Below are 12,659 nucleotides of genomic sequence, written 5' to 3' on the forward strand. Positions count from 1 at the left end.
GATCCATCTCTGGTGCTTCTTCTTATCTCCTCCTACATTAGATTTGACCAAATTCGTTCCTAATCTGGTAGTTTCTCTCTTCCATTTACCGAGTCTTGGTAGCTATGCTAGCTCTCAGGAAAACCGAGGAGAGCAAGACTCACCATGTCATCATCGGGTGTCGTGATCCCTACACTTCCAAGCTCATCCCTGCAGGTGGTGAGCTTGTTCAGATATGTAGAGATCATGTTGCCCTTTTCACACTTGATTTTTCGAAGCTTGCCTTTAAATTCCAAATTCCTCTGATCGTTGTTGTTCTGATATAGATCTTTTAATGTTTTCCACATTGAAAATGGTGTCTCCTTCCCATGGATACTCGAGATTATGTGGTCTCGAACTCCCTCTAGAAGGATTCTCCTCGCTCTAACCACACATTTCTTCCATTCCGCCAATTCTGTAGCATTAGCCACTATTGGCTTGGGGACTTCTTAATCAATGAAGTCATTTAGACCATTGTCCTCTAATACTGCTTCCATGCGATCCTTCCAGGCTATATAATTTGAGCTGCCATCAAGGGCATACTTGAGTCTCAAACGTTGAATGCCAATGGTGAAATTGAGATGTGATAAGAACTCGATTTCTATATTCAGGAATGTCAAACTTCGAACTTCTCCCTTCTTTGTATATTGTTCTTCTCTTTGATCATCTTTGCTCCAATACCATGTAGAATTTCCCACTGTAGATAAACAGATTATGCAATATACTAAAGCAAAACACAAGATCTACTTCTACAACAAACTTCCGGAAGCTTAATCGATTATGAGCAAGATCAAATAGAACACATATAACTGAGAATAAGAAAGCAATCACACATGAACACAGAAGAATACTCTGGGGAAAGCCTCCACTAAAAACCCTGATCTCTGTAATATCATACAAGTGGAAATATGAACGGATTACACAAAGATTTAGCTCACAAGCTATCTAGCTCTCAGTACAATCCTAAAATGCTGCTCATAGATTGAATAGACACAACATATGCCTTCCCTCAGCCCTCCAAGACTCCTATTTCCTTGCGCAGTTTCTCTTGGGGTCCAATGTTGCCACCTATGTCAATTGGCCTCATCACACACTCATCAAACTCAAAAGTAACTGCGCAATCTCCAAGGAATGAATTCCTTTTGCATGCAAGAGATATCCTCAATGGAATATTCTTGCAACTGATAGTACACTGTCCCATCACCTGATCTCAACTGGGTCTTTGACTGAACTGACATGCATGAGTTATTTATGGGAGAATATTCAGTTATTTAAAGTGCAGCAGTTACATGCATGCATGCATTAACTATCCGAACTCACAATCAGTTCCACAAACTGTTGGAACTAATCTAACTGGACTTAACTTAGATAACTGAGCTAACTAATTACAACTCAAAGTACAACTCATCCTAATCTCCTTAATCAAGGGATAACTTCCTCAATCAATGGAGAAACTGTTGCATGTCTTCACATAGACTTCATGTTTGATTTCCTACAACTAATTAACTCAAGATGAATTAATTAATTATTTTACAAATAGCTGCTAAGATCAAATTCGAATTTTAATTCTCAATTTTAGTTTAGGGACTAACTAAAAATTGGAATGTTCCTGAAATGCTATTTATAGCAGTGCTATTTTTAGCACTTCTATTTTTAGCATTTATTGTTGCTATTGTCAACATTTTATTGGTGCCACTTTCCTTTCTATGCAATATTTGGATTTTTTAAGTTTTAATTTATTTATTTTTCACCCTTGCATGTGTCTAGTTTTTACTGATATGTTTAAAAAGTTCATTTTTTATTTATTTATTTAAATAATCGTCTAGGGGGGAAGCTCAATTGGTGATCAAAGTAATGTGAAATCTATTAAAGCTAAGAGATCCAAGGTTCAAATCCCCCCGGTTGTGACCCGGATTATGGAGAGGAGGACATGATGTAGACTCCCACAGGTTTTCTAGTAATTACATGTGAGGCGAGTGGAATACAAAGAAAAATCCAAATTTTCTTCACCTAATACATGTTTTATATAATTCCTCTTACTTTTCCCCTTGATAGATTTTAATTTTCCTAAATTAGTGTTTGTTAGCTGATATTACTTAAGTAATTATCTAAGTATCATCACAAGTCCCTCAATTCCCCATCTTCTTCTGCAATTAAAATTTTATTTGAGTTTTTTTTTCTCTGCTATGCAAAGCTCATAAATTTTATATTTTAAATTAAATAAATAAAATTTTATGCACATTCTTTATTTTTGGTATTATCGATTTAATATATGAATTCTTTGCTTCAAATAAATTTTTTTCTTACTAACTTAAAGTGATATTCTCTTTATGTTTATTAGATTCTTTTTATAAATATTTAAAATTTATATTAACAATTCTTTAATTTCTCTTGAACTTACGTTAATAAAGTATTATTGTAGTTTCTATTCCTAGTCCTTAATAAATTTCTTATTAAAATATTTAATTCCTAACTATAGTTCAACTTTACCTATACACAACATCATATCTAAACCTTTAAAGAATTGAAGAATTCAATTTAAGTTTGTTTTACCTTTTTGTCTCATGGGTTTCAAGCCAATTGTGCTCTTCAATTATTATCTCGTGGAATTCCAAGGGTGCCACAATGGTTTCCCTCAAGTACCTATAATTAATTGAGAGTAACTATGCTGCAATGACATACACAATAATTATCTCTATCTTTTTACTTACTGAGAGACTAATCGTTACTGAGGATTAAGGCCTTCACCTTAATGTGTGCCCCTAAGTTGTACCTCACAAGTGATTGAGTCCATAGTCAAACCATTAAGGTATTGTATAATTCAACATAAAAGTTTCTTAAACTTTTAAACCCAAGCTATATCTAGAGAGTTAGTAGGTAGAATCAAGGATTATTAATATTTAACACCTTTAAGAGAAAATAAAAAATCCTTCATACAACCCCATTACCCATATGTGAGTCATTTGGTAAGCATGAACCTTATGCCTTGTTCCACTAATCAATTCATCAGTATTTATAAACATATTTATGAATGAAAATGTATACTCATTTAACACAACTCTTGGTTCTAGACCGTAATTATTTAACCAATCCCATGTCAATGCATCATCATATTTCCCTACGACACTTAGGAAACTACTAACAATATCTTATCATGAATGACTTATCATCATATAATCTACACGTGACAAGTCATTTTGACATGCAAATAAATATAAGCCCATGGAGAAGAACCCAATTAACAATCATCTTGTTATGAAGTATTATGTAAAACATAATATTTAATGTTCAAATCCTCCATAGGTGAATCCAACAAATAAAATAAAAATCATGCAAATTAACATCATAATCTAATAACATACCCATCAAGTAATATACATTTTTCTCATAAATATTATTCATATCAAATGTCATCATCACATAGTGCAAACAGTCAAATCAAAAATTTCTAATGTCCTCAAATTATAATACATATATCAAAGTATTTACTAAAAAGTAAAAATAAAATGGGGTGCCACGTTTTCAAATTTTGATGCAAAGTTTTGGTGAACCGCGATATGGATGGATAGAAAAATGACGTGAATTCTCATAGAGTTGATCTAAATTAAAAAAATTGAGATGAGTACTTTTACGAGTTAAAATACAAAAGAGTTAATTCAAGTTTGAAAAGTGAATGAAGTTGTCACTGGGATTTGTTGAACCTTTCAAGGTCATAGAGAAAAAGGAACCAATAATTTATCATCTTACATTACCAACATCTTTAGAACACATGCATGATGTTTTCAATTATTTTAGTTCACTTAATTACATTTCAAATTCATCGGAAATATTGATTTAATTCTTCTACAAGTATTAGATGAAGGGGATGGGATGGCCAAATTGATCTGCATCTTGGACCAACATAGTCGATAACTTAGGCATTGATTTAATATTAATGAAGTAAAGGTCTGGTAGAATAGTTATAGTTCTATCTTTGTGACCTAAGAGGATGAAAAAGACATGCATCGCCATTTGTCTTAATTATTGTGAAATTTCGGGATGAAGTTTATTTTTAGAGGGAGTGCATTTAGTGCCCATTTTTATTTTGACTTTTGTGGCAACCACTTTGACATATTTATTATTGTTTGAGGACATCCTAGACATTTATGAAATTACACATCTACACTATGTGATAATGACATCCAATATTCATATTTTTCACTATGTGATAATGCCATCCAATATTCATATTATTCATGAATAGGATATATATTACTTAACAAGTATGTTATTAGAATATGATATTTATTTTTATGTTAAAACAATTTTTCATGTCTAAATTATATGATGATTATTCATTTATAATCAGATATTCCTAATAATTTTGTGGGTGTGGAAAGGGACTATGATGATGCTTGTACACAAAATTCATTAATGTACTTCTGTATGGAACTAAGAGTAATATTATTTGAATCTGAATTTTTATTGAAAAATATGTTTATAAAACATTGATCTCTTGAATAGTGGATGTAGGTATAGGGTTTGTGGTTATCAAACAACTGACATGTAGATAAAGTGAATGTATAAATTATTTCAAATTTTCTCTTAGATGGGTGTGACAACATCCCTCATTCCACATGCTAGCACATCACTCATGGTTTTAGTTGAAAATCGCAAGGTAGTTTTACCTTGAGGTTTCACGATGATGTGAAGGTTTTCTTATAGAGTCAGTCAACGATGAGGTAAAAATAAGAAGTGTGCATTAAGGTGAAGGCGTTAATCCTCACTAACCACTAATCACTCAACAAAGACAACCTTGGAGTAGCTATTATTTCCAACATTGTGTAAGTGATCCCATAATTTAATTAGAAGTACTTGAAGGAAAAGAATTATGGCACTCTTGGAATTATGCAAGTTAATTCTTGAAGGTAATAATTAGCTTGAAACCCTTGGTATCATGAGAAAAAAAAAAAACCTTAAATTGAATTTTTAAAGAAACAAAAATTTAAATATGATATGTATATAGGTGAAATCGAACTCTTTTGGGAAATACGAAAAAGTTATGAAATTTTTTTGGGAAATACGAAAAAGTTATGAAAAATTGTTTAAGGATGAGGAATAAAATTATAATAGTACTTTGGTAGAGTAAAACTAAAATAAATCAAAGGAATGGTTAATATCAATATTAAATATTTATATAAACATACAATAAATCTTAAGAGAATATCACTTTAAGTGAGAAAATATTTATTTGAAACAAAGAATTTATATTAAAGTCTTAATATTTAGGATGAATAATGTGGATAAAAATAGTATAAGATATTTATTTAAGTGAAAACATCTATGCTATGAGAAATTTTTAAAGTGCAAGAAAAATAGAAAAGGAAGCTCAATTAAAATTTGGAGTAAGAGAAGGAAATGAGAAAATTAGTCTTGTGATGAAACTTAATTAGATAATTGAAGTTATATCAAATAACAAGTATTAATTTAGCAATAGTAAAAGAGATACAAAGGAAAATCAAGAGAATTTATAGGAAAAATGAATTTATGAAATTAGTTATTTTAATAAAATATGAAAATGAAATTATTTGATGGTATGAGTAAACTTCACACATGAGAGCATGGATAATGAAAAATTTGGGATTTCAGAAATTTTTAACATTGCATAGAAAGACAAGTGGATTAGATAGATATATAGATACATAAATATTAATTATAGAGGGCTAATCTAAGAGAAAAAAAATATATATCTTATACACTTTAATATTGGACGATCGTCCTAGTGCTAATATTTATATTTTTTTATTAGCGTGCCAATATTTATATTTTGTTATTAGCGTGAACTTGTTGAGAGTTTGAGAAAGTGACCGTAGTATGGCTAGAAGATATTGCAATGTGTTTCTCCCTAATAGACTACATATCCAACCTTAAGATTAGGATGGGTGTGTTCCAATTGTACGAGAGGTTGTTATTGTGGTGGAATACTCTTCTATCATAGTTGGGTATGGAAATCTCAAAGTTGTCTTTGGAATTGTTTGAAGAAAAGTTCAATGAGAATTATCTATTAGAAGAATTCATTGAAAATAAGTTAAATGAGTCCAATGCCTTAAGACAAGGAGGTATATTAGTACAAGGGCTAGATTCATGAAACTACTTAGATATGCTTCACACTACAAAGAAACTAAGAGTAAAAAAATTGTATGTGCTAAACTACAATAAATGACAAAATTTGAGGATCCTAAATGTGTTGCACCTTGCATAAGGTGTTCCAATGACCTATAATTTCGAAGGAGGAGATCATCAACAATGGTCAAAGTAGGCCACTAAGGATTATAGATTTGAGAGCACTGAGAGTAGCAGTGGCTTTGATAGCTAGTGGGACTAGCATGGTTTGTAAGGAAAGTTAGAAAGGATTGGTTTGGAAAACGAAGGCTTCCATACCAACGACCAGCATAATAGTCTTCATCAACAATAGAGCAATCCCAATCGACATGGAAGTTTCATCCGACATAGCAGGTTTGCACAACATCTCAGTATTGTGTGGCAGAATAAATTGGACCTTAAATAACTATGTATATTATTATATTGGTTTGTGTTTCATTAAGTTACATGATAGTTCATTCAAGATATTTTCAGCAATTATAAGTCAAATATTATATTTGATAAATTTAGAGAAAAAAAACATATTAAACGTGTTTTTGATAGCATATTAATGAATTTGTTATAGATTTATCATAACTTCAAAATATCTATTATAATACAACCTCCTTAACCTTTTAACTTGTTACAACTATTTTAATTTATGAATTTTTTTTTACAATTATTCCTTAATAGAAATAAAGCCTCCAAGAAAAATAATATCTTGTTTTTCTTAAATTTTGATAAATTTAAATTGATCTCATTAATATTAGTAATGATAATATTATTAACAATTATCACTTGTTGGTTCAAAGTCGTCCAAAAATTTATCTTGTGTGATTTCTATCGAAAGACTTTGCTTAATTAACTTATTTATTAAATTTCACAATAATATATATTTAATATTTCATTAAAAATGTATAAATATTTTTCTGAATGTGATTTACGCCAAAATTTCTTCTTATAAAAACACTTATCTCACTAACTAATTTGTTTAATAAAATAAATATCACTCATATTCAATAACTAATTAATTTGTTTTACCAAGTCATATTCAATAACTAACTAATTTATTTTACCAAATAAATATCACTTCTATTAATAAACTAACTAATTTTTTTTACCAAATCAATATTAGTCAAGTTCAATAACCTCCAAATTTTAACATAAAAATGCAATATTATATTGTAGAATTTTTTAAAAATTTAAATATAATAAAGTATTTTTTAAATATAAAAAATATTTTATTTATTTTATTACATAAAATCAAATTAAATTATTTTCAGCACATTTTTAAATATATAAATTTTATTTTTTTAATATTTATAAATAAATGGTCAATCAAAAACTTAAACACATCTAAACACATTGCTCATATGATTTACTGATTTTTTATTTTTTATTTATAATATAATTTAATGATTTTATATTTAGTTTTTAATTTATAAAAAAGGAGATTTCATACCTTTACTTAATAACTAGTTTATTTATAATTTAAAAAATAAATTATTATTATTATAAAATTAAAATTAAAATTATTTTAAAAATAAAAATTTAATAATTAGAAAAATATACGTAAATATTTTTCATAAAACATGAAAAATATTTATACCACCTCCAATGTTTCTTAGGGAAATCCAATTCTTCAAAGGAGTTTTAAGAGCTCCCTGATCAATTCTTCTAGAAAGTCTCTGGAAAAAGCAAACAAGCCGGTTTATTAGCAATATTTTAACATTTTGCAAATCAATGGTTTTACAACTAAAATATATTCTTCTAGAAAGTCTCTGGAAAAAGCAAACAAGCCGGTTTATTAGCAATATTTTAACATTTTGCAAATCAATGGTTTTACAACTAAAATATTTTGCAAATCAATGCTTTCACAACTTTTTAAAGAGTTTTGCAGAGTCAATAGTAGAATTTATAAAATGTTTTAAGAGTCAACAGTAGAATTTATAAAGGTGAGACTTAATGTGAAACTGATCAAGGTGGTGGATGAAAAAAAGGAAAGTGTAATGAAAAAGAAATCCAACGAATGAAAAAGTGGAAGTGCAGTGGATGGAAAAGAAGAAATGCAGTAGGGAAAAAAATGTTAGCAAATATTTTATTTAACTTTAAGGGAAGATATTAGGAAGCATGAAATTTCCGAATACATTATTAAAATGTATGAACTAGTATCTATTACGCGAATAGTATCTATCGGGTAATAGTAGGGTAAAGATGATTTAGAAATAAAAAATTAAAAATTTGAACTTGTGATAATTGATTTTTTATTATAGATTATGTCATATGGGTTTATGAACTAGTATATATGGCATAATAGTAGGGTATAGATGATTTAGAAATAAAAATTTAAAAACTTGAATGTGTGATAATTGTTTTTTAATTATAAATTATGTGACATGGTGTTTTGTTTTCATTTTCTAGATAGTTTTGTTTGGTTAGGCCAAAAATAATATTTAAAAAAACACATTATTCTTGCCATATTTGTTCCATTACAATTTAAAATAGTAATGGAGGAGCCCGTTGGATTAGTAGAATAATAAAAAAATAAAAATATATGAAAATAAAAAATCTGAGAAGATCTTCATTTGAAATACAGACTTCTTTAATAGCAGGGAAAAATATTTCTTTACCATCTTCACGATGAATGAAGACGTGGGATGAGCGCTTCATAGATTTAATATCGTAAAATAATAAATTAATAGGGGCAAAATGTTTTAATATCTTCTCACAGTTGCCCCTCGAAAGTTATTGACGTGAAACGGCCATCAAAACCAATGTCATAATATTCAATGAATTCCATAAGCCAGCTGGGATTTGGACAAAACTCCATCGTCGCACAGTCTAAAGTCAATCGTTCCTTTAAGAAAAAATGATGTGAAGCGAAGTCCTTTGAAAACCAATTCCAAAATGATGTGAAGCGAAGTCCTGTGAAGCGACGTCCTTTTGGATTTTGGATGTGAAGCGACGTCCTTTAAAGAAAATGATGTAAAGCGACGTCCTTTGAAAACCAATTTCAAAAGCCTTTTGGATTTTGCACAAATCTTAATCCTCAAGTCGCCTAAAGTTCATCCAAAAGCCAATCTATCTAAACTCTATAAATTCCTCAATTCAATACCCATATCACACAAATTGGAGGAAGATGTCTTGTGCAATGGATGCCCAGACCCAACAGCTCAGTAGTATTATTGAGAAGCTCATATCCTATGGCGTGAACAACCTTGAGGTGCAGGATAGATATGTCCTCCCTCCCCACGAATGCCCACAGAAGTCCGACATGTCTGCCTGTGAGAGCCTTCCTATAATAGACCTAAAAGAGCTGGATTGTTCTGTTAGGTCAATACGGCCATTTTTAAGTCGATTGCAGATTTTCCGAATATTTTGAGATCAGAAAAACAGGACATGGGCGTGGTCAAATCCCAGAATATTCTGGGATTAACTCTTATGTCCATCAGATCCCAAAATATTCGGAGAATCTGGAATCAACTTAAAGATGGCCGGATGGCCCTAACAGAACAACACTAGTCCATGAAATCCGACGCGCGTGTGAAGATGATGGTTTCTTTCAGGTACACACCTCAATCCCTAACTAACAATTCTTGCTTCCCTCAAATGCTTAGACTCTTGATCGATTTTCTGTGACACTTGCAGACTATTAAGTCTATGCATTTCTGTTAATATGGTGGTATTGATATAGTCACTAGGTCAAGTTTCATATGCTATTTATTTTTGGTTTCATATGCTATTTATTTTAGATAGTGAACCATGGCGTGCCAGAGAATGTCATGAAAAGCATCATTGGGTAGCCAAAGAGTTCTACGAAATGCCTGTGGAAGACCGAGCATGCCTCTGCTCAGAGGACATAAAGAAGCCAGTTCGCCTTTCTACAAGCTTCGATCCCAGCAAAGACAAGGTTTTCCACCGGGTCGACCATTTCACGCAGCCTTGTCATCCTCTGGAGGAAGTCATCGGCTCTTGGCCTGAAGGTTACAGGTAAACAGCAAAAAATTATCTATTATAAATATCTAAGACAGAACTATGCAAAGGAGTAACTGGTTTGACATGAGTTTTTGTTCCAAAGATATTGCGGGCAAGTACGCTGGTGAGATGAGAGCGCTGATATTAAGGCTGTTGGCTGCAATTTCAGAAGCTTTAGAGCTGGATTCCGATTACTTAATCAGAATTTTTGGCAAGCATAGCCAAGTGATGACTCTAAATTACTATCCTTCATGCCCAAACCCAGATCTTACTCTTGGTTTAGCAAACCATTCAGATGCAAGTGCCATCACCGTGTTAATGCAAAACGATGTCAGTGGCCTGCAAGTAATCAAGAATGGAAAGTGGGTTGCTCTAGACTCCATAACAAACGCGTTTGTGGTCAATTTGGGATATCAGCTGCAGGTAAGAAACAATGGGCAGATCTAATAACCTAGTTTTTTCTCTATGCAAGAATTTGATAATATCATTCAATTTGTGTTGTGTGTGATTTGAATGTATTAGGTTGTGAGCAATGGGAGATTTAGGAGCGCCGAGCATCGAGCAGTAACAAATATGTACAGAGCACGCATATCAGTTGCCACTTTCTATTTGCCTTCCGACGATGCTTTTATTGCCCCTACAACAAGCATGGTGAATGAACAGCAGCCAGCTGTTTATAGAGGATACAAGTTTGAAGAGTTTTTGGGTGCTTTCTGGAAGCAGGAATCGAGATGTATGCAGCGACTTTAATAACGCAATTTGTTTCGAATTACAATCTTTTTAGCAGATGGTTTTACATGCATTACTTGAGTTGGTTTTTATGGATTTAGGCAGATGTCAAATCCAAAAGTAATACCTTTTAAAGTTGAAATTTAATTAATTCTCTCTTCTTTTCGAAATTATGAAGTGCATGAGGAGTTAAATTTATTGAAGATATAAATAGTTTTTAAAAGAGAAATGCCAATAAGGTGTAGTTTTATTGAAGATATAAATAGTTTTTAAAAGAGAAATGCCAATCAGGTGTACTTTCGCTAGTTGGAAGAATAGTATGCTAATTTTTTCATTATGATCAAATTTCATATCATTTTTAAATACTAAACAAGTATTATGTTGCACAAGATTCTCGCAGGGGCGTATTTCCTATACGTGGGAATGAGTATTGGGTACCGTTAGAAGTTTTTTTTGAAACGTCAAGTTGGGAGTCACAATAATATTATATATTAAAATTTAATATATATTAAAAATAAAAATAAAATAATTTATTTATTTCTATCTAAAACTTGTCAATGAAATTTTATTTTGTAAAGAAATATGTAAAAGGTTGAACTTTGAAACATTACCAAAAAATATAAAAATATTAATCTATCAACAATTTGTCAATCAAATTCGTTTGGAGCAAAGAAACATGCAGAACTACTAAACTTTAAAAAAAATTGTTATTACTCGATTATTAAGTGATTTAATGCAACGTTATATGTTAAGTCACTAGGTCAATTCCTCCCCCTTGATGTAACCTCACCAATATATATATATATATATATATATATATATATATATATATAGGTCAGAAATTAATTTGATATCTCCTTGACCATAACCCTAAACTTGAACATTGTGGGATGCAAGAGACAACTCCAAGGATGAACCCTAGATTTGCTGCCTCCTTGCCCTCGGCCGCCATCGGATCTTTGAACGCCCCTGCTGCGGATGGTTTCGAGAGATTCATGCACAGGTTAAGGGTCTTTTTCCTCTCTACAGATTCACAAGATGTCCATACCATGAAAGCCGGCGCCGCAGACACGGATGCTCACGCAGATCTCTTTGCCGAGAGCTCTGGGGTAGCATGGCCTCAGCCCCCTGCTTCCACAACGCGCCTATGTGGCCCTCTTCAGAATGTCGGCGCAGCGGCCAAGGACGATCACGCGGAACCCTTCGCTGCTTCTCCTCGGATCGTGGCTTTCGGGAAGGAAGGGTTTGCACCGATTGGCTGTACGCCTCTTCTGCCCATGGGGCAAATCCAGGAAACGAAAATCAATCAACGCGTATGCCTCCTCTCTTCACAGATCTGCAGGGGAAAGAGGCATTCAGACTTTTCTTCCTCATTCCAGATACAAATCAAGCTCATTACAGGCAAAACTATGCTACAATGGGTAAGCCAGACGGATCTAGTGCAGAATCTCAAGCATACACTGAACATCAAACTGGGGATCCCCTCTGCAGCTCAACGGCTTCTCCACGAAGGTAAACAATTGGAGGATCTCCATCCTATTTCTTTTTACGGCATTAAGAAAGATGCATCCATTATTTTAACCCTTCGTTTGAGGGGAGGAGCTGCTGGAGAGTCATCCTCAGCTAAGGCATTTTCATATAAAGATGCAGTCCATGCTAAGAAGCCTGAAAAGACAGTTCCACCGGTTCAGGCTCCACCCAAGCCTTTTTTGGTTGACAAATCGGAGGAGGTTCCCTCTGTTGAGATCTCTTACTCTGATCTGGCAGACGACACCCAAAAATTTGCTGAAAGGGCCATCATCTGCAGATTCAATGGG

General features: G+C 32.3%; 2 protein-coding genes across 2 annotated transcripts in view; both read left to right on the forward strand.

Moving 5' to 3' along the window:
- Window positions 1-9,281: 9,281 nt before the first annotated feature.
- The window catches only part of LOC149150197 (protein DMR6-LIKE OXYGENASE 2-like), a 63,941-nt gene continuing 60,563 nt past the window's right edge, over window positions 9,282-12,659 (forward strand). The window contains exon 1 of the mRNA XM_089441403.1: window positions 9,282-9,704. The gene's annotated coding sequence lies outside the window, so the exon portion shown is untranslated. The remainder of the gene's footprint in view (window positions 9,705-12,659) is intronic.
- On the forward strand, window positions 10,193-10,865 carry LOC149150198 (protein DMR6-LIKE OXYGENASE 1-like). Its single transcript, XM_089446021.1, has 2 exons — window positions 10,193-10,536; window positions 10,636-10,865. The coding sequence occupies exons 1-2, from the start codon at window positions 10,198-10,200 to the stop codon at window positions 10,861-10,863; spliced, it is 567 nt and encodes a 188-aa protein (XP_089302147.1). The 5' UTR covers window positions 10,193-10,197; the 3' UTR covers window positions 10,864-10,865.

Source organism: Pinus tabuliformis, chromosome 9, assembly GCF_031772625.1.
Source record: "Pinus tabuliformis cultivar Carrire ecotype Pingquan chromosome 9, CPIR1, whole genome shotgun sequence".
In the NCBI taxonomy this organism is placed as follows: Eukaryota; Viridiplantae; Streptophyta; class Pinopsida; order Pinales; family Pinaceae; genus Pinus; species Pinus tabuliformis.

What these genes read in the sequence shown, in the direction of transcription:
- LOC149150198 (XM_089446021.1), top strand. Translation starts at nt 10,198, where the DNA reads ATGAGTTTTTGTTCCAAAGATATTGCGGGCAAGTACGCTGGTGAGATG. An exon ending in ATTTGGGATATCAGCTGCAG is followed by an intron (nt 10,537 to 10,635) that starts GTAAGAAACAAT and finishes TGAATGTATTAG; the next exon opens with GTTGTGAGCAATGGGAGATT.